The 24,302-nt window shown below is 57.7% G+C and overlaps 3 protein-coding genes across 4 annotated transcripts; 1 reads left to right on the forward strand and 2 right to left on the reverse strand.

Moving 5' to 3' along the window:
- Positions 1-331: 331 nt before the first annotated feature.
- ALKBH4 (alkB homolog 4, lysine demethylase) lies at positions 332-7,329 on the reverse strand. The gene is made up of 3 exons (XM_065893586.1): positions 7,207-7,329; positions 3,871-4,068; positions 332-919 (listed from the first exon to the last, which is right to left on the reverse strand). Exons 1-3 carry the CDS (start codon positions 7,327-7,329, stop codon positions 332-334), a joined length of 909 nt encoding a protein of 302 aa, XP_065749658.1.
- Positions 7,330-7,436: 107 nt separating this feature from the next.
- Positions 7,437-13,929, forward strand: LRWD1 (leucine rich repeats and WD repeat domain containing 1). Its single transcript, XM_065892385.1, has 15 exons — positions 7,437-7,626; positions 8,137-8,371; positions 8,471-8,587; positions 9,040-9,180; positions 9,426-9,530; positions 9,792-9,914; positions 10,005-10,107; positions 10,302-10,411; positions 10,622-10,829; positions 11,326-11,398; positions 11,493-11,633; positions 13,063-13,154; positions 13,339-13,494; positions 13,576-13,688; positions 13,783-13,929. The coding sequence occupies exons 1-15, from the start codon at positions 7,547-7,549 to the stop codon at positions 13,927-13,929; spliced, it is 1,944 nt and encodes a 647-aa protein (XP_065748457.1). The 5' UTR covers positions 7,437-7,546.
- A 559-nt stretch (positions 13,930-14,488) lies between these two features.
- Positions 14,489-18,367, reverse strand: POLR2J (RNA polymerase II subunit J). 2 transcript variants are annotated; one of them, XM_065892657.1, is made up of 4 exons: positions 18,252-18,367; positions 16,963-17,052; positions 15,313-15,487; positions 14,489-14,530 (listed from the first exon to the last, which is right to left on the reverse strand). In XM_065892657.1, exons 1-4 carry the CDS (start codon positions 18,302-18,304, stop codon positions 14,495-14,497), a joined length of 354 nt encoding a protein of 117 aa, XP_065748729.1. In that variant the 5' UTR covers positions 18,305-18,367; the 3' UTR covers positions 14,489-14,494. The 2 variants fall into 2 exon arrangements, with proteins under 2 accessions (XP_065748729.1, XP_065748730.1); XM_065892658.1 differs by lacking the exon at positions 16,963-17,052 and having other exon boundaries at positions 14,495-14,530; positions 18,252-18,304.
- Between the last annotated feature and the right edge of the window lie 5,935 nt (positions 18,368-24,302).

The following is a 24,302-nucleotide window of genomic DNA, read 5'->3' on the forward strand; positions in this document are numbered from 1 at the left end:
TAAATAAATGAAGGGCCTGCAGGCTGGGACATTGGGCAACCTTGTTAAGAGAGACAGATAAAGGAGAAAATGACCTGAAGTGGTACCAACGATTTTTAAGCTCAAAGTATGCCACTGCCCTCAAGCTGTGACAAATTAAACAACCCAGGCAAGTGGCCGCGGCGCAGGTCAAAGGGGACCGACTTGAGGCCCGTTCCCGTCGAGCCAGCTCTCGGACAGGGCTCGCGCTGCCGGGCACCAGGGACCTGAGAAAGACCCTCGGGCCGGGCGCCCCCTTCAATGCCGGCTAATGGTCCACTCTGGCGCCAGCTCCCGTCCCCGGGGAGGCAGCTCACGTGGGTCTCCCCTGAAAGGAGAGCGAGGTTTGCAGGAGCTCCTGCCCCAGTTCCCGCTGCCTCCCGCTGGGGCCAAACTCGGCTGACAGCTCCCTGAAGGTGGCGCTCACGCGGCGGGCCCCGATGTGCCTGCGGTGGATGGCATGCTTCCACTGGTGCCGCGCAGCGCGCGTGAGCACCAGCAGGGCGCGGCGGGGCAAGGGGACAGCCACCTCCACCTCCCGGCACGGGACAGACCTGCCGGGGGCCGTCGCGCCTTCCACCGGGGCCTGCGGGAAGCCAGACGGGGCCAGGCAGAGCAGCAGGCTGCCGGGCGCCTCCCGGGACATGGACAGCACAGTGGGGGACAGCAGGTTGAGGCTCACCAGCCGCTCCCCCCACAGCCAGGTGTCGTCCAGATGCGGGTCGATGGCCGAGCCCCGCTCCGGGCAGTAGTCCAGGTTACACTGCTCCACGGGCCGGAAGTCCTCCAGGACGGGGTAGAGGCCCATTCTCCGCACCACCTCCCGGCTGAAGCTGGGGAGGCCCCGGAAGCCGGCGGTCTTCAGCTTCTGTTTCCGAAAGTTGACTTTGGGGCCGTAGTCCTGAAGGATGAGGACAAAAAGGAAGTGAGAAACTGTCTGAGTTTACAGAAATGGCATCACACGACAGGGCTGAAGCATCCAATCACAGTGACCAAGACCAGCAAAGATTTCGGACTTCACGGAGCTGACACTCTGGCAGGAGGAGGCCAACACCAAGGAGATAAATATAAACAGCAAACATCAGATGGCGGTAAATGCTCAGGAGGAAAACAAAGCAGGGGAGGGGGATGTGAAGCATCGGGGGAACGTCTCGGCCCAGGTACCCCAGGAAGCAGAGCTGGAGACAAGAGGCCCATGCATGGGTGGCGTCCCCAGGACGTGGTGCTGGGGAGTCAGGAAGAAGCCGAACGAGGCAGGGCAGGCCAGCCCACGGCAGCGTTACCCATCTGGTCAACACTGGGTGCAACTGGGCTTCAGGACCACAAGGGACAAGAGTCTCCACAGGACCCAGCAGCAGTTCCACCCCTAGCCTCACACCCAAGAGAACTGAAAACACACATCCGTGCAGAAGTCTGTACTAGACTAGTCACAGCAGCACTATTCATGACAGCCAAAAAGTAGAAACAACCCAAGTGTCCACCAACAGATGAATGATGAACAAAGAGTGGTCCATCCATCCAATGGAATACTATTCAGCCACGAAAAGCAATGCAGCATTGATACAGGCTGCAGAGGGATGAGCCCTGAGAACATGATGCTCAGTGAAAGAGGCCTGATACAAAGGGTCACGTTACATAATCCTAGGTATACGAATGTCCAGAAGAGGAAGATCCACAGAGACAGAAAGTAGATTAGTGCTTGCTGGGAAATGAGGGAATGCACACTGACTGGTAATGGGTACGCATTTCCTCTGGGGTGATGAGAATGTTCCAGAACTAGACAGTGGCAATAGTTGCACAACACTGTGGATACACTGAAAACCAAACCAGTGAATTATACACTTGAAATGGGTGGATTTTATGGTGGGTGGCTTCTATTTAAAAAACAAAACAAAGACACCCTAGGGAGGAGCCTTGTAGATACACCTCAGGTCTGTGGCCTGAGGGATGGGGGGCATCTAGCTGCACCCCTGCTCCCTCGGGTCCCTGCCTCGTGGAGGGTGGCTCCATCTGCTGCTGGAGTCTTTCTCCTTCCCTGTTCCGCATGGCTCAGTGCCGGGGCCCACCGGCTCCTGCGGGCCACCCCAACTCCTTGGCAGCAGCAGGCAGAAAGGCTGGGACAGGCGGGCGGCGGCCAGGAGACTCCGAGGAACCCAGGAGGTGGGGGTGACTGCCGTGGGGACAGCAGACAGCAGCAGAGAAGACAAAGATCGGGCTGGCGGCCAGTGCAGGGCCTCCTGGGGCACGGTAAGGCCTCTGTGTTTACGTTGAGATGGGAGGCCTGGAGGGCCTGTAACAGAGCAGTGACTCGATCTGACCGGATGTCGGTGGGATCACTTCCTCCCTACTGAAACCAACTGAGAAGGACCGAGGGCTGCCTAGGAAGTGCTAGAGGCAGGTGGTGGCAGCAGCAAGGGGTGTGTGTTCTCAGATTCAGGATATGTTTTGAAGGAATACAGAGCTGACAGGAATTACCAATGAAAGAGAGGAACATGGAAAGATCCAGGGTTTCTGGCCTGAGCAGGTGAAAGATGGAATTTGCCAAGGTGGAGCCACAGCTCAGCTCAGGGATGCCAGGGCTGGAGATACGAGTGCGGGAGCCCCAAACTCACCGACGTGTGGGGCCGGGCCTCACTGAGATCAGTAAGGAGTGTCTGGAGAAGGAAAAGGAGAGGCCTGAGGACTGAGCCCGAGAACCAGCCACTGGCTTTAGGCAGGAGGTGGGCGATGGAGGCAGTTTTTGAGTGGGTTAAGCGGCAGCAAGGAGAGGACCTGAAGAGAACGGAGAGCTCTTCTGAGAAGCTCTGCTGCAGAGACAGAGAGACAGAGCTTACTGGGAGGCCGGTGGGAAAGAGCCAGCCTTGAGGACAGAAGGGGGCGTTCCGAGGAGAGGGGCAGCATCCGGTGTGCAGCTGGAGTGGGGCTCGGGAAGAAGCCGGGCACAGGCGAGGAGGGAACCTCTGCAGATGCACCTGTTCCCTCAGAGAGGCCCGGTCGTCAGCGGGGAGTGAGGAGGGGAAGGAGAGATTTGGAAAGAGGGCAGCAAAGCGAACGACCGGCCGAGTGGGAAGGGCCCGGCTCGGGATGGAGAGCCAGAGCCAGGGCGGCCGCCAGCAGGGGGCGCGGGTGCTGGACCCGACCGGGGCTGTGGGTGAGCGGAAAGAGCCTGCACAAGTAAGAGGAGAAAGGGTGAGGGGCACCTGAGCAAGTGCCTGTACTAACTGGTCACAGGACTGAAGATGGGTGAGGACACATGACAGGAAGGGGAGGGAATGTGGAAAGGTGGCCGATGGCTGGTTCGCAAGTCCTGGAGGGGGCGAGGATTGCTGGGGGTGAGGAACGGAAAAGGAGAAGAGCGGACCCGGGGGGAGGGGACTGTGATGCCCGGCAAGGGAAGGTTCAGGATCTGGAGGCCCAAGTATCAGTGGGAAGAGGGCTGGGGAGACTAGAAACTGACAGGGAGAACTTTGGACAGGGGGGTAGGGGGATGGGGGGCAACTGGCAGCCTTCGAGAAACCCTCTGTGAGGGTCACCAGCAGTAGGCCAGCTGGGGAGAGGGCAGAGACAGCTGAGTGGCCGTCTGCCTTTGAGCCCTGCCTCATGGGAAGGTGAGCAGGCCATGCCCAGGCCCCTGGCCCTGCCCCTTCCCAACACACCCCATTCAGCAGCCCTGCCCCCACCCCCCCTCGCCCCAGTCGGCAGGCTTGTCGCCTAATGGCTCTGGGGAGTGGTGGAAGGTAGCTGCAAAGGAAGGCCCTGAGAGGGAGGTGAGCAAAGGGGCTCTGGGGTCAGGAGCATGGCACGGCCCCGTGGTGTGACTGCCCTCTCTGGCCCAGCTCTGGCCCAGCCTACCTGCTTCCTCCGCCCGGACTGTGAGAGCTTCCAGGGGTCGCGGTCCATCAGCCGTACCATCTCAGCTTCTTCCGCCGGGGTCACAAAATCCTCGATCAGTGTCACGCCTGGGAAAGGGAAGGCCCAGCCTTCAAAGTCGGACTCCTCGGCCCCCACAGCCCAGCCGGTGTCGGCGTAGTAAATGAACCGATGTGTTTTCTGCAAAACAAAGACAGGGGTGGGAATTCCCTGGCTGTCCAGTGCTTAGGATTCGGCGCTTTCACTGCGAGGGACCCAGGTTCGATCCCTGGTCAGGGAACTAATATCCCGCATGCCACTTGGTGCGGCAAAAAAAAAAAAAAAAAAAAAAGACAGGGGACAGAGGTCCTGGAGCCACTGGAGCCCTTCCGCACACTGCATACACACGCCCCAAGAAGCAGCCCCAGCCAGCATTGCACCATGCCCTGCAGCACTTTGGGAGGCAGCTGGAATTTAGAGGGAGGCGGGACCCCTGCCCAGGGCCACCTCCTGGGAAAGGCCCTCAGCCCCTGCCTTTCTCACTTTCCCGTCTGTAAAAGGAAAGAGAGTACGCAGAACCATTCTTTCGTCCTCCATTTTACAGATGAGGTGACTGAGGCTCAGCAAAGTTAAGGAACTAGCCCGAGGCTGCACAGCTGGGGCGCAGCCTCCAAGGCCACACTGTTCCTGTGTCGCTGTGGGGCACTGTCTGCCCTCCCCAGGCTGGTGAGGGCTAAAGGGGAGGACTGTGTGAAGGCAGCCAGCCCTGACCAGGAGCTGGAGAAATCTGCTGCCCTAAAGCTGAGGCCACGGGCCTGCCCAGGAGGTGAGCAGCACATGCTGGGAGGCCAGAGGGAGAAGCCCTTTCCGGCCACAGTGTGGGTGTCTCTGGGGCCTGCCCTACACTGTGGCAGCCACTGGCGCTGCCTGAATTTCCCATCAAAAAAGAGCAGGGCTTCCCTGGTGGCGCAGTGGTCGAGAGTCCGCCTGCCGATGCAGGGGACACGGGTTCGTGCCCCGGTCCGGGAGGATCCCACATGCCGCAGAGCGGCTGGGCCTGTGAGCCATGACCGCTGAGCCTGCGCTCTGCATGCAACGGGAGAGGCCACAACAGTGAGAGGCCCACGTACTACACAAAAAAAAAAAAAAAAAAAAAAAAGAGCAAAACTGGGAGTTCCCTGGTGGTCTAGTGGTTAGGATTAGGTGCTTTCACCATCATGGCCTCAGTTCAATCCTTGGTCGGGGAACTGAGATCCCGCAAGCTGAGTGGCACAGCCCCATACATACATACATACATAAAATTTTGGGAAAAAAACCCACAAAAAACAGAGCAGAACTTGCCAGTCACCCAGAGGAGTGCCAGACAACCTCCTGTGGCAGGGCCTTCAGGATCTGCCTCTGGTTCTGAGCAGAGGCCACCCTTCTCCTGGGCCTCCAGCCAGTGACCCAGCACAGGCCTGGCCATTTCTGCCCAACGTGGGACTGCCTACCAGGCTGTCTTTGCTCCGGAGCTTCCGGTTGGGTTGGCCAAGACTTTGTCAGATCTACAGGGCAGTCTGAGGTGTTCCCTGCCCAGTGAATTCTGCGTCCTCCCCCTTTATGTTCTACAGGCATCGCCAGCACCCACACCCCAACCCTGAACCACCATGTCTCTGTCTCCTGGCACCTCACATGGGACACACGGAAAGTTAAGGAGTCATCCCGTACATTTCACTCGTCCCTCAGCCATCAGGTTGGGAAGATGCTACCCCCGCGGTGCCCTGAGCCTCCACACCCACAGCCATGGGCACAGTTCAGACCTCTGGCAAGGTCTGAAAAACTCTTTTTTTAAGAAAGTTTTTAACTGTGGTCAGATATATACAACCACATATACGTTATACCTTTAAAATTGATCCTCAGCCACATTTCAAGTGCACATTTCAGCGTGTTAAGTATATCACATTGTTGTACAACCAATCTCCAGAACTTTCTCACCTTGCAAAACTAAATCTACCCATTAACACCTCTCCCCCTCCCTTCCCCCCAGCTGCTGGCACCCACCATTCTTTTCTGTCTCTGTGAATTTGGTGACTTTACACAAGTGGAATCGCACAGTATGTCTTCCGCCTGGCTTATTCCACTCAGCATAACGTCCTCAGGGTTCAGCCGTGTGGTGGCACGTGCCAGACTTTCCTTTCCTCCTTTTTTAGGACTGAGTAATATTCCACTGTACAGATGGACCACATTTCGTTCTTCCTTTCATCTGTCCGTGGACACTTGGGCTGCTTCCACCTTTTAGCTATTGTGAGTAACTCTGCTATGAACATGGGTGTACAGATATCTCTTCATGACCCTGCTTTCAATTCTTTTTTTTTTTTTTTTTTTTTTTTTTTTTGCGGTACACAGGCCTCTCACCGCTGTGACTTCGCCCGTTGCGGAGCACAGGCTCCGGACGCGCAGGCTCAGCGGCCATGGCTCACGGGCCCAGCCACTCTGCGGCACGTGGGATCTTCCCGTACCGGGGCACGAACCCGCGTCCCCTGCATCGGCAGGCGGACTCTCAACCACTGCGCCACTAGGGAAGCCCTGCTTTCAATTCTTTTGGGACCATATCCAGAAGTGGGATTGCTGGGTCATATGGTAGCTCTACATTTAATTTTCTGAGGAACCGCCACTGTTTTTCACAGGACCTTCTGAGCTTTTATCACGGACACTGTGACAGTTTCTTCAGTGGCTTCCCAGCCTTCTTTCCTTCCTATCCACCCCTCCCCTTCCCAGGATCTTTCTAAAATTCACAGGTAACTTCCTTTAAAACCCTCAAGAGCTCGCCATGGCCCTCAGCACAGGTCCCGCCCGCCTTCCGTGGTCAGGCCCCACCGACCTCATCTCCCTCACCTGAAGCATCGTCCACCTTCCCCAGGCCTTGGCCCAGCTGGAAGGCCCTTGCCCCGCTCAAAGCCTCTGAGTCGTTTTCTGTTAATTCGTTGGAATGAGTTTCCTCCTTGCCCGTTTCCGTCCAAGGCCTTCTGGGGCCCTCTGCCCTGGTTTTCAGCACCCCCTACTCTCTCCGTGTCGTCTAACCACGAGCCTGTGAAGCTTCCAGCCCCAGACACGGGGGGGCTACGTTTGCTGTCAGACTCCCCCCAGGTTCCAGAGGTGAGCTGTGGTCGGACTGCATCCACGTCCCAGCCCCTTTCCCACTCCAGGCCCACTGCTCGAAGCCCGCATCTCCTCACCCCGCAACGCTCCCATCGCCAGGGCCGCTGACACGGTTTGATCCGGAGCCCGTCTTCACGGTCAACCCGGGCCTCAGTTTCCCCGGATGAAGAACGGAGTTGTGGGCGCGGCCCCTCTCCCAGCCCTCACCTGGTGCTGCCAGGGCTGGTCACCTCCGCGCTGCCGCTCGCAGATTAGACAGGTCCGGATACCCTTGCAACCACATTCCCGAAGGACCTCTGGGGCCACCACCGCCACAGCCGCCATCGCCGCGTCCTGGCGGCCAGGGCGCAGGCGCGGGGCCGCGGGCGCCGCTGGGAGTTGTAGTGCGCGCGCAGGGTACGAGGTCCGCGCGGCCGCTTCCTTCCGGTCGCCGCCGCCGACGGATTCGCGCGGCGCCACCTCCTGGAATCGGACAACCGCCGGCGCCAGCACCGGATTCGCGTGCCGCCGATCGGGTCCCCGCGGGCCGCGCCTCCTCGCCATGGGCCCCCTCTCGGCGCGGCTGCTGATCCAGCGGGGGCGACCCAAGTGCGACCGGCTGGGGAAGATCCGGAGCCTGGAGTAAGGGCCGGGGCCACACCGCCCTCCACCAGGGCGTGGGTCGGCAGACGGTTGGGAAGAAAGCCTGGGACCGTTCCTCTCTCCCTGCCCGGCCCCGTTATCACCCTGTCGGTTCGACAGAGTCTTTAATCATTCGGGACAAACGCCGTTCTCTCGTTATGAGATGGGTCTGGTAGGCCCGGAGCGGCATTACCTCAGAAGAGGGTCCGGGCTGCTAGGGAGACAGTCTTGCAGAAAGAATATGGAGCAACCTGTTGAGAGAATTACAGAGGACTGGGGAGCACAGAAAGCCCCCCTAGAGGATCAGGAAAAGCATCCTGGAGGGGGCCAGCTGCCCCAAGTTATAAAGTAGGGACAGGGTTAAAGAAAGTGGGGGAACGTTGCGGATCGGCCATGCACGCAGGAGAAATGTCAGGTGCAAAAGCCGTCGGAGGCAACCTGGGCTGCCGTGCGTGCGGGGTGGGAGGCCTGCCTGCCCCCTGAGCCCGCCCTGTCTGCCCCTCTCCCCAGCCTGTCAGGGATGAATCTGCTCTCAGAGCACTTGGACCCCAAGCTGCTGAGCCGCCTGAAGCAGCTGCAAGAGCTGGACCTCTCCAACAACCAGCTGGAGACGCTGCCCGCCAACCTGGGCCTGTCCCACCTGCGCATCCTCCGCTGCGCCAACAACCAGTTGGGCGACGTCACTGTCTTGTGCCAGTTCCCACAGCTCGAGGAGCTCAGCCTGGAGGGCAACCCCTTTCTGACAGTACGTGGGCGGCCCCGCATCCCGGGCCAGCACCCTGGGGGCTCGGGCTCAGCCACAGGCTGGGGTGACCCCGAGCCACTCTCCTCCCTCATCCCCCAGGTCAGCGACAACCTGAAAGTTTCCTTCCTCCTGCCCAAGCTCCGTAAGGTCAACGGCAAGGACGCTTCCTCCACTTGCTCTCAGGTGGAGAACCTGAACCGGGAGCTGACCAGCAGGGTAAGGGGCGGGGCGGTGTCTCTGGTGCTTGGGAGCAGTCGGGGGCCTTGAGGAGTGAGTGACAGAACTGGACATTTGGAGGACACCAAGGGGGGTTACAGGGGCTCTCTGTCCCAACCCCAAGTGGCCCTGAGCCCCTAGCCCGACCTGTTGCTTTGAGCTTGGCTGTGGCGCTTGGCCTCTTGTCCTTGGAGGTCCTGCCCTGGCAGGGGAGGCTGGGACGCTTTCACGGTGACTTTACCCAGGGCCAGCTCCTCCCTTCAGGGCCTGTCTCTCCCTCTGTGTTGCTTGCGTTTGTGCAACCTGCAGCTGAGAAAGCTGTGATTCGGGGAGGCGTCCCAGAGGCGGTGAGGTTGAGACAGCTCTGGCCCTGAGATTAGAGGCAGAGGTGCCACAGAAGGTCCAGGAGAGCCGGGGTGGGCTGAGCCTGAATCTGGTCCCTCTCGTGCCAGGTCACAGCTCACTGGGAGAAGTTCATGGCCGCACTGAGCCCAGACGAGGAGGCTGAGAAGGCCCAGGCAGACTTTGTGAGGTCGGCCGTCAGAGATGTCCGCTATGGGCCCGAGTCCCTCAGCGACTTCACCCAGTGGAGGGTATGTCCTCACCCCGCTGTGTTGGGAGTCGCTTCTCCCAGCTCCTCCCTGGCTGCCACAGCCTGAGCCGCCCTGGAGGTCTCTGGCCATGAGGGGATGTGGGGAGTGGGCAGGTCAGGGAAGGAAGCCCTATGGGCTGGAAGGACTCTTCCCCAGCGCGGGAAGCACCCTCTGACTGGGCGTCTGGGGAGGGGCTGGAGGCCCCCGGGATGTGCTCAGCTTCCTGATGGCCTGGCCCCACCCAGGTGCGGATGATCTCTGAGGAGCTGCTGGCCTCTGGTGGGACTCAGGTGCATGAGGCAAACATCTCAGAGAGGCCCCCAAAAGCCACCGCTATCCAGGAGCCTAGGGTGAGTGGTTCCATGGGGCTCCCGGGCTCCCAGGGCCTGCCCTGGCCCTTCCTGCCTAGGGAGGCATTAGGAAGACGTCCTGGCAGTGTGCCCAGGAGACGGCCTCCTATGCTCGAGCTGGTTCCCTCTGACCCTGGTACCCCTGGCCTCCCGTACCCATGGGAAGGTGCAGTGCAGCCTCTGATGGGGAGGAAGGAAGCCCTGGGCAGATGGACACATGGTCACCAAGCCCTCGGGTTGCCCCCGCCCCCTCCTCCACAGGCCGGGCCAGTGGCCTCGAAGCGGCCAGGTGATGGCCCAGTCAACGTCTCTCCCAACAAGCGGGTGTGCACCTCCCCGTTGGCCCAGGTGGAGGGCAGCCCTGTGGGCTCTGCTGGCAGCCAGGTGAGCTAGCAAGGTGGCAGGGGGCGTGTGGTGGGAGCAAGGCCCGGGGGCAGCCATGACCCCCCTCTGCTCCCACAGACTGCCCTGCAGCTGGAGCCCCTGCACTTCCTGCAGTGCCACAGCAAGAACAACAGCCCTCGTGACCTGGAGACCCAGCTCTGGGCCTGCGCCTTCGAGCCAGCCTGGGACGAGGGCACGTCCTCGGGGGGCAGGCGGGGCGAGGGCCACAGGGAACAAGCAGGGCAAGCTTTCTGGGCACGGGGCCTGGGAATACCACGTGCAGGGGCCGCCTGGGTGGACGGGGGCATCGGGAGGGACAGAGAGCTCAGTGTCCTCAGGGTCAGGACAGGGGGCTGCAGTGGGTCACCAGGCTGACCTCTCAAACAGGGCAGGCAGGGGCCACATCCCAGACCGTGGCCACGTGTGGCGGGGAGGCCGTGTGTGTGATCGACTGCCAGACGGGCATCGTACTGCACAAGTACAAGGCGCCCGGTGAGGTGAGTGCCGGGGCCCTGCTCCTGCAGCGCGGCAGGCAGAGCCTTGGCTCCCGGGGGTAGGAGTGCTGGGGCCGGGGGGCCAGACTCGGCCACCTACTCACCAGCTGACCTTTTTATTTGATGCTGGGCTTCCGTTCCCGGGCCTGATCCTGCACGCATGTGCACGCGTGTAGCTCTGCCCCTCGGTGACCCCTCCCCTTCCCTCCCCAGGAGTTCTTCTCAGTGGCCTGGACGGCCCTGACGGTGGTCACACAGGCAGGCCACAAGAAGCGCTGGAGCGTGCTAGCAGCTGCAGGCCTGCGGGGCCTGGTCCGGCTGCTGCACGTGCGGGCCGGCTTCTGCTGCGGGCTCATCCGGGCCCACAAGAAGGCCATTGCGACTCTCTGTTTTAGCCCCACACACGAGACCCACCTCTTCAGTAAGACCCCCTCCCCGAACCTCCGGGGCTCCCTTTGCACCCGTCCTGCAGCCTGACGCCTCAGGACTCCTTCCTGGGATGGCAGGGAGCTCCTATGGCTGGCGGGCCTCATGCTGGCTGCCGAGGTCAGTGCAGACCGGTAGGAACATCAGGGCTTCACGGACAACTGACCAGGCTTCAGATTCTGTCTCTTCCCCCCAACCTGCTCTGTGGCTTTGGAGGTTTCTGACAACCTGGGCCACGTCCGTGACCTGGGTGGATCCCCTGGCCCTCTGGGTGTGATGAGGGTGATATCTGAGCGGAGACTGGGGGACGTGGCTGCGTGGCGTGGGGCACATAGGTTAGAGTAAGATAAGGATGGTAGGCCCTGGAGTCTTTCTCCCAGCCGTGGCCCTCCCTCCTTGCCTTGGGGCCATGGTCTCAGCCTGGGATGCAGCCTGCAGGAGGGAGCAGGGCCTCCTCAGGGCCACCTCTCTCCTTCCCATCCCCTCCTCAGCGGCCTCCTATGACAAGCGGATCATACTCTGGGACATCGGGGTGCCCGACCATGATTACGAATTCCAGGCCAGGTGATGCTTTGCAGCAGGACTGTGGGGGACGGGCGTGGGGGTGGGCACACACCTGAGTCTGTGGCCTCACGCCCTCCCTCTCACCTGCCGGCAGCCAGCTGCTCACACTCGACACCACCTCCATCGCCCTGCGCCTCTGCCCCGTCGCCTCCTGCCCGGATGCCTACCTGCTGGCCGGCTGCGAGGGCGGCTGCCGTTGCTGGGACGTGCGGCTGGACCAGCCTCAGAAGAGGAGGTGAGAACGGGCAGGGGTGCCCTGAAAGCCAGTCCTCGAAGCCGGGCAGCCCCCAGTCCAGGTGTCTGACCCCAGGCACGCCTGCTGCAGTGATGCCTGCACCATGCCCCCTGCCCTGGGCAACCAGAGGCTGTTTTCACGGGCCTCCTCACAGAGCTGTCCTGTCCCCACCTCCTGCCCACCTCTTGAGGAAAGGCCCATTCCCTCTCTGGGCTCCATCACCTCATCACTGCCCAGGTCCTGCCACTCACCAGCAGTGTGACCTTCCTCTGCCCAACGTGATCTTGTCATCCGCAAAGTGGGGACAGTAACTCACATCCCAGGGCTAGTGGAGGACAACGGGATGGTGTCTGGGCCAGAAGGTCCAGAAGAGCCAGGTGAAGGCGTGTGGCTCCTCTGTATCACCTGGAAGGCCTGAGACAGTGCTCGGCGGGGGTCCTCTGACCTTGTGCGGCCCAGAGCCTGGTGGGGGAGACGGGCATTAAAACCCCACGAAGTGCGATGGATGTCAGCTACAGAGGAAGGAGAATAAGGTGCGCCGAGAGGAGCAGGGAGGCCGAGGGGACTCCGAGGTGACCAGTGGCAGATGGACAGGTCCTCAGGCTCATGCTCTCCATGACTCCCAAGGGAGTCACGTGGGCAGAGGCAGGAAGGGTGCTCACACGGGGGAAGTGCAAAGGGCCAGTGGCAGGGACAGCTGGCCACAGCTTGGAGAACTGGAGGGATTGGCACAAGGTGATGTGGCAAGGTTGCCTGGGCCAGGGGATATACTGGCCCTGTGGGCCCTGGTGAGATCTTGAATTTTATCCTGGGCGCGGGGAATAGCGTGGGAAGAATTTTAGGGCAGGTGGCAGGAGGGAACTGTAGTGACACCTCAGCACAGACCGTGGCGGTTGTCCAGCCAGGTGTTGGTGGTGTCCCCCTGCCACACCTGGGAGTCAAGCCCTGGGCCTGCCTCCTCCCTCCCTGCCTGGTCCCCAAGTCCTGTGGCGTCTCCCCCACGTCTCAGATGTGTCTGCTGCTCGTGGTTGGTACTCAGCTGCCTTTCTGGCTCCAGGACTCCGGGTAGCTGCTGGGTGGCCTCTCCAAGCAGTGTGCCCGCAGCCACTCCCCACTGTCCTCAGGGTCAGAGCAAACCGCCCCCCCCCCCCCACCAAGTCTCTGGGCCTAGAAGCGCCCACTTGGCCAGTGAACTGCTCACCTCACTCAGCCTCAGAAGCGCTGCCTCGCTCCGGAGCCCTTCCCAGCCATGTCCCTGCCCCCCCTAAGTTGCCACCGCCTATGACTCAGCACACTCAGGTGCTGGCTCCCCCTTCCAGGCCCTGGCAGCCAGGGAGGGCCCAGGTAAGTGCCCAGCAGGTGTCTGAATGAGCGAGCGGCCCTTTGTGTGCAGCCTTCCTGGCTGACCAGCACTTCCGCTGCCCCACAGGGTGTGTGAGGTGGAGTTCGTCTTCTCTGAAGGCTCTGAGGCAACTGGACGGAGAGTGGACGGGCTGGCGTTCGTGAACGAGGACGTCGTGGGTGAGCGAGCTTAGCTCGGGACAGTCTGGCTTCCTGGGACCCAGATGGGCCCTGGTCAGGCCTTCTGGGGTCACTTCTCCCTGGGCTGGGGTTTAGGTCCGAGGGCTTCGGAGGGGTCCCCACTGTGGGACACGAGTTGCCCAGAGAGGGGCCCCCGGGCACAGTTCTTCACTCTCCCCGACAGCCTCCAAAGGGAGTAGCCTGGGCACCATCTGCCTGTGGAGCTGGAGCCAGACGTGGCAGGGCCGGGGCAACCGGTCCACAGTGGCCGTCGTGGTCCTGGCCCGGCTGCAGTGGTCGCCCACCGAGCTCGCCTACTTCTCACTCAGCACCTGTCCTGGTGAGTCGCCTGCCGGCCACCCCTAACCCTGCACCTCTGGGAGCTCCGCCCCACCTCAGATTCCCATGTCTGTGCTGGCAGATGAGGGGATGGTGCTCTGCGGGGACGAGGAGGGCAACGTGTGGATCTACGACGTCAGGCCCCTCGTGGCACAGAGGCCCCCGCCGCCGGCCACCCCGCAGGCCCCCACGCAGGTAGGCATGCGCACTGTGGTCCCCGCCAGGGCTGGCGCTGCCCGGGGGCCCGTGTCAGGAAGCAGGAGCCCAGCGCCCTCTCTCTCCCCTCCAGATCCTTAAGTGGCCCCAGCCCCGGGCCCTGGGCCAGACAGTGAGCAGGACCATGGTGAACACGGTGGTGGCCGACCCCACCTTTACCTACCTCACGGCACTGACGGACTCCAACATTGTCGCCATCTGGAGGAGAAACCAGCCTTGACTGTGGGACGCAACTTACTCAGCTTTTAGGGTCATGAGGGGGATCTTCTTATCGGTGACTATTTTTTATTAAAGTCTACTGTGTAAGAGAAACCTGGGGGGAGCTGTTTGTGGGCCCCATCTGGTGTCCCCGGCTGAGTGAGGCAGGCAGGCCCGGCAGCTGAGGCTCCCAGGGCAGGGACGCCTGGAAGCACACGAGCTTTCAGTTCCTTCTGCTTGAGACGCCGCCGGGCAGCCCCAGGTTCCCGGGTTTTGTCCAGAATGAGTTTGTTCCTGCCACTCTCTCAGACAGAAATCTGGCTCCCTGGGCTAGTCCTGAAATGAGGCCCCCGAGTGGCTCCGGAACAGGTCCCCCACCTCCACTGGACTGACCCAAGGCTGTGAAGTCACCTCTGCTTCAGCCCGCAGCTGGGTCTTTTCCTGCCACACTTTATTAGGAAGGTAAGACAGACTCTGTGTAAAGGACACATCGGTGTCAGGGGTGAGGGACTTTCTACAAGGAGGCCCACGGCTGGAGGAAGTGCTTTTGTCCACCTGGTGCCTGGAGAAGGGCCGGGTGCGGCCCACTACTCGATTCCTTCTTGCTTGTCTTTGATGGCCACCTGAGGGGGAGGAAGGAGGCAGCGCCCTGAGCTGGAATGGCCAGGTGAGGATGTTGGGAACGCAGCCTCAGCCTCCCTGACCAAGGGCTGCCAGGACCTTGGCCAGGGGCCCCAAACGGTTCCGGGCACCGGGTAGCCAGCACCCCAGGGACCCTCTAGCCAGCCCTACCCACCCCACCATGACTTCCCTGCAGCACAGGTCCTGCTGCCTGGGGTGGCAGGGAGGCAGGGGAGTAGAGGTGCTTCCTGGTGAGCCTATGACTGACAGACTGAAAATCTGACAAGCCGTGGATCTGTCCCACCCTAAATCGTGTCTGGACTTTGAAACCCCCTGCGTGAGATGTGACCACACCCATCTGGCCTTCTTGATGGTGGTACCCCACGATAAGATGAGCTGCCCCCTAGACAGAGAAACCACAGGGCAGCGGCACCACAGGGAAGAGGCTTGGAGGGACAGCCCCAGGCAGCAGGCCCCTTGCTTCCACGGGGACCATGAGAGCACAAAGGGAGACCCTGGGCACTGGGTGAGGTCCCACCCCTGGGTGCAGACAGCAGGCCCCAGGCCTCACCTCCATGACCCCTCAGTCCACACTTCCCGGATGCTGTGGTGTACACCCCTGTTCTGTCATCACCCCCGCCCAGCCCCCATTTCCCCCACCGAATAAATCAGAGGAGACAACCCGGGGATCGTCCTAGGTGTGGGCATGAACACGCTGCAGCTGTGACCATACAGGCTGGCGTCCAGACTGACCCCAGCCCCTCCGGCACGCCCAGCTCCTCACCCGGAACCGCTCTTCCAGCAGGGAGAGCTCGCTGATGAGGTCTGTGATGGCATTGGTGAAGGCCTCCTGGGGGCTGTAGTCTGGTGTGGTCTGCACGCGGATGATGATCTTGTGTTCCAAGGGGTGGGGGACTTTGTAGCCAGCAAACAGCACCTGTGGGTCCTTCAGCAGCTGCCTGAGACACAGGGATGGGTGGAGAGGGGGTGGGTGGTGAGTCTAGGGCCCTTGGGGCTCTGGCCCCTTGTGACCTTCCAGGCCTTCTAACCAAGGGTCTTCCCGTTGGGTTGGGGCCTGTAAGCAAATGCAGCTGCTCTCGATCTTTAGTTGTTTGTGTTGTGTGATGTCGTTGTCACCACCCCACAGCCCCTGCAAAAATGTCCAAGTAAGACAGACATGTGAAGAAGATACAGCATGTGGGGACTCCTCCCATACACACACCTACATCCATGAGGATCAACGACCCTACCTAGTAAACACGGTTTCCAGCAACCTCTTCCCTCAGGAGACGTCAGGGACCCTCAGCAACCTCTTCCCTCAGGAGACGTCAGAGACCCTCAACGGCCCCAAAGAAACCTCCCTAGGCAGTAAAAATCCAGCTAGTGTTCAAGAAAAAAAAGCCCCATTCCCAGCCCCAAAAGAGCATCTGGCACAGCAAATAAAGGCAGCAGGGGGAGAAGGCCCCAGGCTCCGAGCACTTAATAAAGTGGAAACGGAAATCCACTGGGCGATGCAGGCTGGCAGCTGCCGTCCACACACATGGGGTCCTGGTCCACGAGGCTATGGGGAAGCGAAGCCTGAATCGTGAGCTGTGCCCTGAGCGCGTGGGGGTTTTCTCCAGATCAGCTCCCTGAAATGTGAGCACTGGCGGGGGGGGGGGGGGGGGGGGCTGGCACAGGTGGGAACACTGGGCTCACACAGTGGGGGAGGGTGGGGGGCAGCAGGGCCCCAGGAAAGCCTGGGTGCACCACTGGCTTGGCGCTGGGCAGGAGGCATCCACAAAGAAGATGGGCAACTCCATCCCCTACTTATACCAGAAGACCAGACAAGCTCCTGCCCACGGTCTCAAACATGCAAACCTGGGAAAGGCATGGCTTCACTGATGGCACTTTTTAGCAGCGAAATGGCAAGTCTCTGGCCAATCCTACTGCTGGCCACCTACCAGGCCAGGACTTCACCGGTGCAAACACCCACCATCCAATTATCAGGAACCCACCAGGGCACCGGATGACCACACAGGCACTCTCCCACTTCCTTCCCTTATTCTACTAAGTTACAGTCTCTGGCACACACATCTTAGAATGCCAGGTGTCACTGAGGTCACTGTCACAAATGGGGGCGGGGTGGGTGGCCAAAGCTGAATGCGTCTCCGTGCTTGTGAGCACAGAGCCCCAAGCAGGCCTTCTTTCCTGTGGCTCGCTGCACATTCACCTCCTTTAGTCAGATAACTGAGCCAACACAGGAAAGTGGCTACGTGAACAGATACTGGTCACTGTCATTTTGAAGAAAAGGTACTGGGATGTGTGAATTCCTAGAGCCAGCACCCAGAAGGACTTCCTGGAGCTCAGAGAGACTTGAGAACATCTCCTGGAACTTAGGCTTGGCCTCTCAAAGAGCAACATAACCCCCAAAAGCCTTTGACTTGGAACTTACGATTTAATGATGTTTCCTAGCGTATGGTCTTCCTTGTTGATGGTGAACAAACAGGCATTGGGTACCTTGGTGTCCTTGTTAATGGTGATCCTAAGGGAGAGGCAGAGGCAACAGGTTGGTGGGGAGGGCCGGGGCTTCCCTCCTCACCGGAGTCTAAACCCTGCCCTTCAAGGCAGGCTCAGGTCCCACCTCCTCCTGGAAGACTTTCCCATCTCTTCATCCCATAATGTCCTCTGTGACTCAGAGTAGCACCGTGGCCATACCCCAAACCCAGCCACGCCTGGCTCTGCGGGACCCTCATCTCACCTCTGGACTACTCCTTCTTCCTAAAGCAGAGCTTCTCAACCTTGGCACCACTGACATTTTAGGCCAGAAAATTCTTTTCTGTATGGGGGCTGTCTGGTACACTGTGGGTATTAGCAGTACCTCTACCACTAGATGCCAGGAGCATCCCCCTTATGACAACCAAAAATGTTTGCAGACACTGCCGAAGTCCTCTGGGGGGCAAAATGGCCCCCGGTTGAGAACCACCGCTCTCAAGGGAGACTGAAGTGCCTGGTAGGGGCTAGACCGCAGAGCAGAGCCCTGGATACCAGGCAGTTAACAGAAGGAAAAGCCAGCGTTTAAGACGGTCTTCTTTGTGCTGAGCCCTGGACTAAGCGCTTTACATAAATTACCTAATTTAATCTCCCCTTAGAGAAAATTCTGTGATTTAATACAGTAATAAGACCATTTTCCAGATGAGGAAAGTGGGCCTCAGGCAGACTGTCACTTGCCCAAAGGCACAGAGTTCTCAAGTGGGGGATCCAGGAGCCAAGTCCAGGCTATCTGAGCACTGGATTACATTTCCCTTCACCTGCTGGCAATGAGGAGTCACTGCAGGTTTTACACCGGCGAATGAAGATCCGGTGTGAGTCTCAGAGCCATCATTCTGGCTGCAGCAAGCATAAAGGTGGTGGGCGGGAAGACGAGTGAGCGGGGCTACCAGATCCCAGAGGAAAAGGACTTTGGAGCCAGACACACTGGGTTCGAATATAGACCGGCCACTTTCTGTGCGCCTGGGAAAGTGACTTAACCTCTCTGAAGCTCGGTTTCCTCATCTGCAAAATGGGGAGACTCACCAACACCTATTACTGTCTTAAATTTGGCAGACTCAAGTGTGAAGCGCTCTGTGGAGCTAGAGCAAAACCTGTCCCCCCGGCAGCGGACGGGCACAGAAGCCCCAGAACCTGCGGGCGCTGACGGTCGAGGGTCCGCGACCCTCTCCCACCCAGGCCGGTTCCACTTACTTCTTCTCGCCCTCGAAGAGCAAGAACGACTCGAAGGCGGGAGGCGCGTTCATCCTAGCGTCGCAGCAGCCTCCCAAGCCTCACACGCAGCCGCCACCCCTTCCAGAACTCGACCACTTCCGGGTTAGCGGCTGCTTCCGGATTATGCCGGCAGTGCCAAACCCATGTGAGGATCGGCTCGTTGCCCTCTATCGGTCTGGAGGATCTTGCGCAGGCGCGAGAAAAGCCTCCCGGAGGGAGAGGGAGGCTGGTGGCTCTGCGCATGCGTGAGTCGGGAAGGTCCTCTCCTGGGCTCACCGGCGGGCATGTTTTGACGCATGCTCCTAACGCTGGGGGCAGCTCTTTTGAGACATCTCTGTCTAGGCTAAACCGGAACCCTGAGCTCTTCTCTCTGCTCCCTTTGCCCCTTGATCCCTCTTTGGAAATGTGCCCTTGGAATACACGGCAAGAGGCTCTTGAATGGAGAATGGAGCCTTGGGTTAGTGGGCAGGTGTGACCAGCCGGGGCAGAAGAAGCCTCCCCTGGGCTAGACTGTTGTGTATGGATAATCCACCTGCCACGGCAAGCTGCTACAAGACTCCTGGCTGGGTTGTTACTGGTTTACCAGGTGGGCTTGTAGCCTAGTGAGGTTCTTGTTAGGGGAGCAGTTGGGTGAGGGCCGGGGAGGCGGCCAGTGTATGCTGGTGGGGACAAAAAAATGTTGCCTGCCATTTCAATAATCAAAGAATGTTGCCGCCATCAAGCCATCAGCCCCTGACGGTGTGCCCTGAGGGGAATTCAGGATGGAGAAAAACAGGATACTGGCCCTACATAGTTAAGATGCATATCTAGGAACCATTTCAATGCCCAGATTCTTTCATCTTCCGAAGAAAACTGCGGAAATCATTAACTTGAGATGTCTGTCTTTTGTGATTAGCGGTAATCTTTTGATGTTTGACTACAAGCGTTTTGTTTGGTTTTCAGCAAAAAACTCCTATATATCCTGGCTCCTCCCTTACCTCTTTGGAACAGTTCCGCAGAGCAATCTGAGAGGCTGTCTCCCAGGCTATTGTCCTCAGTAAGGTCCTCGATAAAACATAACTCGCAGGAACTTCCCTGGTGGTCCTGTTGTTAAGACTCTGAGCTTCCACAGGGGGCACAGGTTTGATCCCTGGTCGGGGAAGTTCCGCTTGCCGCTCAGTGCGGCAAAAAAACCACCCAGAAAACAAACAAAAAGCCACCCCCACAACTCGCAGGAATTCCCTGGAGGTCCAGTGGTTAGGATTCGGCGCTTTCATTGCTGGGGCCCAGGTTCGATCCCTGATCAGGGAACTAGAATGCCACAAGCCACGTGGCACGGCCAAAACCCCAAAAAATCACGCATAAGGCGCTTCCCTTGTGGCGTAGTAGATAAGAGTCCACCTGCCAGTGCAGGGGACATGGGTTCGAGCCCCGGTCCGGGAAGCTCCCACATGCCGCGGAGCAGCTAAGCCCGTGTGCCACAACTACTGAGCCTGCACTCTAGAGCCCGCGAGCCACAACTACGGAAGCCCGCGCGCCTAGAGCCCGTGCTCCGCTACACGAGAAGCCACCGCAATGAAAAGCTCGCGCCCCGCAGCAAAGAGGAGCCCCTGCTCGCCGCAACTAGAGAAAGCCCACGCGCAGCAACGAAGACCCAACACAGCCAAAAAATGAATAAATTAAAATTTTAAAAATATTTTTTTTTTAATCCCACGTAACTCGCAACTTTTAGGTTGTGCATTTTTGTTTTTGTTTTGTTTTCAGTCAACACAGGTATGAGAGGAACTTGAAGGGTAAGTCTATGAGTCGGTTTTGGTTGGTTGATATTTTGCAGACTACAGCTTAGCATAAAAGTCCCACCTGAGCGGTTTGAAGCAACAGGGGCTGGGGTCTCAGATCAGCTACTGAAGCCCTAACAGCTTTCCAGCTGTTTCTCCAAGGCTGGGGAACAGCTGAGGAGCCCCCAAGGAAATCTGGAGCTTCCCCCACTACTTCCCGGGAAGGACTCTTTCCTACTTAAGCTTTGAGACCTGGGGTGAGAAAATGTCATTTACTGGAGGCCCACACCAACCTTGACTCTCCAGGCCAAGTGGGTGGGGGCCTCTTTAACTGCGGAGGAATAGAAGGCAATGACAGTAATGATGCCCCTTCACCCGTCTGAGTCATCCTGGGAAAGTTTGGGCCAAGGATGCTCCTGAGAAATAAAACGTTGCCGGCCATGTCAGTAAACAAAAGATGCCGCAGCTGTCGGCCATTGCAGCCCTGCCCCCAACGGGGAGCCCTGAGGGAACTCAGGGAGGAAACAAAGAATATCGGCCAGCTAGGCAGCATCAGACTGCAGCCAACCCCAAGGGTGCAGCTTGATGAAACGCAGGATGTGAAAACACGGGATACTGGCCCCAGATAGCTGAGGTACATATCAAAGGAATGGTTTTGGTGAGCCCAGACTCTTACATCTTCTCATTCAAAGAAAAGCGCTAAATTCCATAACTTGAGATTTCTGGTTTTCTTTCATTAACAGTCATCTCTTGATGTTCAGACTACCTGCCCTTTGTTGCAAAACTCCTATATATCCTGGCTCCCCCTCACCTCCTCACAGCATTTTTCTTGGGGTTTTTTTTTTTTTTTTTTTTTCGACTCGGGGTTACTAAGATGCTGCCTGCCCGGCTTGAAGTCCTCAGTATGTCCACCGAATAAAACATAACTCTCAACCTTTAGGTTGTGCATTTCTTTTTTCAGTTGACACTACTGAGAAAGGAAGGGGGCAGGGCACAAACTTTAAAAGAATGACACAGCCTCTGAGGACATAAAGTAGTTAGAATTGATTAGGCCCAAGATGGCGAAGAATCTACTTCCAGTAGAACTTGAGCCTCCTTATACGCTCATTGCGATACACCAGCATATGCTAAATGACATACCCACAGGTACCAGGACAGCTCTAAGGCTGATCATAAAAGGCCAAAAAGTGGGTCACAACTCCTGGAAATCTCCGCTCCTTCCCCATAGTTGGAATAATCCTCCCACTCATTAGCCTATGAAATTCCCCTCCCCCTAAAAACTAACAACCCCATACCCTGGGGCCTCTTGCCTTCTGAGTTGGCCCACACTCAGTGTATGGAATGTGTATATCCCTGAATAAACCTGCTTTCACTTTACTGTGGCCCGCTCTTGAATTCTTTCCTGCAAGAAGCCGAGAACCCATACTTGGCGACCCGTCCCAGGAACTCACCTGAGACCTGGGACCTGACCATCCTCTTGTGCCCCACCTTTTCTTGCAACACTACCGTTGCCAGGATTGCAGGGACCTGGCGGTGATGAGGCTGGCCTGGCCTTAACTGGGCTACGGAACAGGATGGGGAGAGGATTTTAACTCTGAAGGGGCTTCCCTTCCTGCCACTGTGGAAGTCTGTCCTCTCTAGGGAGTTCTGGTCACACTTGCCCTTTGATTCTCTGACCAACATGAGATCCTGAGCTCCAGAAGTTGTCAGCCCCCCAAAGAGTTTTCAGCAGCTCAATTTTGGCGTGCCCCGAGAGGAGTCCCAATGACCGTTCCCATCTTCTCCTTAGTCTAAGGGAGACAGGTCTGCCTGGCACCACTGTGGAAGGGGCAGCTAGAACATGGGGTGCTAAGAAACATTTTCCAACCTTGGAAATAAGGGGAAGGGGGAGTGTGTGGCATATCCCAACAATGCCGTACTGGAGCACTGTTGAACAGGCCTGACCAGGGGTTATTTAAATATCTAGGGCAGGGCTTCCCTGGTGGCACCGTGGTTAAGAATCTGCCTGCCAATGCAGGGGACGTGGGTTCAAGCCCTGGTCCGAGAAGATCCCACATGCCGTGGGGCAACTAAGCCCGCATGCCGCAACTACTGAAACCCACGTGCCTAGAGCCTGTGCTCCACAAGAGAAGCCAGCACACCACAACGAAGAGTAGCCCCCTCCCCCCTGGTTCACGGCAACTAGAGAAAAGTCCGCACATAGCAACGAAGACCCAACGCAGCCAAAAATAAATAAAATGATTAAGTAAAAATCTTTTTAAAAAGCAGGGGTTTTAGAAAACAAACAAATAAATAAATAAATATCTAGGGCAGAGATCGTCAAAATGTGAGGGCTCCGGGACCAAATCAAGCCTGCCACCTGATTTTGTATTTAAAGTTGCATTGGAATATGCCATGCCCGTTGGTTTCCTCATTGCCTGTGGCTGCTTTTGTGCTACAAGAGTAATGGTAACCAAAACCTGCATGCCTGGGCCTTTGCCGAAAAAGTTTACCAATCCCTAAGCTTGGGGAATGGACCTGTGTTTGACTTTTTTTTTTTAAGAATTTATTTCTGGGCCTCCCTGGTGGCACAGTGGTTGAGAGTCCGCCTGCCGATGCAGGGGACACGGGTTTGCGCCCCTGTCTGGGAAGATCCCACGTGCCGCGGAGCAGCTGGGCCTGTGAGCCATGGCCGCTGAGCCTGCGCATCCGGAGCCTGTGCTCCGCAACGGGAGAGGCCACAACAGTGAGAGGCCCGTGTACCGCAAAAAAAAAAAAAAAAAGAATTTATTCCTTTTTATTTTTTATTTACTTATTTTTGGCTGTGTTGGGTCTTCGTTGCTGCGTGGGCTTTCTCTGGTTGTGGCAAGTGGAGGCTACTCTTCATTGCAATGCGCGGGCCTCTCACTGCAGTGACCTCTCTTGCTGTGCAGCATGGGCTCTGGGCGCACGGGCTTCAGTAGTTGTGGCTCATGGGCTCTAGAGCGCAGGCTCAGTAGTTGTGACACATGGGCTTAGTTGCTCTGCAGCATGTGGGATCTTCCCGGACCAGGAATCGAACCCATGTCCCCTGCATTGGCAGGCGGATTCTTAACCACTGTGCCACCAGGGAAGCCCCCTGTGTTTGACTTTGATATTTATTATTCAATTACAGCCCAGACATTGAAGTTACTTATTAACTTGTAGGTTTCCATCCCATAGAGAAGATAATTCCATCAACCAGTTTTGTATCTAATATCACAATCTTATTCCAACGTTACCCAGACTCTCAAAATAGTCTATGAACCAGCTTTGCCAAACATTCATTTCCTCCTTGGAGTGTAATAAATCTCTGATACATGTTCATACCCTATACATTTTTAAAAATAAATTTATTATTTATTTATTTATTACTTTTGGCTGCATTGGGTCTTCCTTGCTGCACGCGGGCTTTCTCTAGTTGTGGCGAGCAGGGGCTACTCCTCATGGCGGTGCGTGGGCTTCTCATTGCGGTGGCTTCTGTTGTTGTGGAACATGGGCTCCAGAGCACAGGCTGAGTAGTTGTGGCACACGGGCTTAGTTGCTCCGTGGCATGTGGAATCTTCCCATACCAGGGCTCAAACCCGTGTCCACTGCATTGGCAGGCGGATTCTTAACCACTGCGCCACCAGGGAAGGCCCATTCTATATTTTTGAAACAGGAGGGAAGGAGGCAGGGCACAACCTTTGAAAGAATGACATAGCCCAAGGACATGCTATAAACTGATTAGAACCCAATGGGTCCAAGATGGCGGACAAGTCGACTTTTTCCACTAGACCTTGAACCTCAGTATATGCTCACATCAGCAAGATAAATGACACACCCACAGGCGCCATGACAGTTCCAGGACCAACCATGAAGATCAAAAAGTGGGCAGTGGCCCAACTCCAGGAAATCCCCTCACCTTCCTAAAATAGCTGGAATACTCCCCCCACTCATTAGCCTATGAAATTACCCACCCCTGTAAGAACTGACAACCCCGTACCCCGGTGCCTTTCTCACCTTCTGAGATGGCCCACACTCTGTCTGTGGAGTGTGTTTCTCTCTAAATAAATCCACTTCTTACCTATCACTTTGTCTCTCACTGAATTCTTTCTGAGATGAGACATCAAGAACCTGAGCGTCATTAAGTCCTGAGACCAGGTGTGTGATCTCCGTTGGAAGACAGTGGGTCTTAGCAGGCTCAAAGTCCCAGCCGTGTGGGTTGAAGTCCAATCTGAGGTTCACAGTTTCATTCTTATGAGTCATTTTTTAAAACATATTTGAAAATTCTACT

The sequence above is a fragment of the Phocoena phocoena genome, chromosome 15 (assembly GCF_963924675.1).
Source record: "Phocoena phocoena chromosome 15, mPhoPho1.1, whole genome shotgun sequence".
NCBI lineage: Eukaryota > Metazoa > Chordata > Mammalia > Artiodactyla > Phocoenidae > Phocoena > Phocoena phocoena.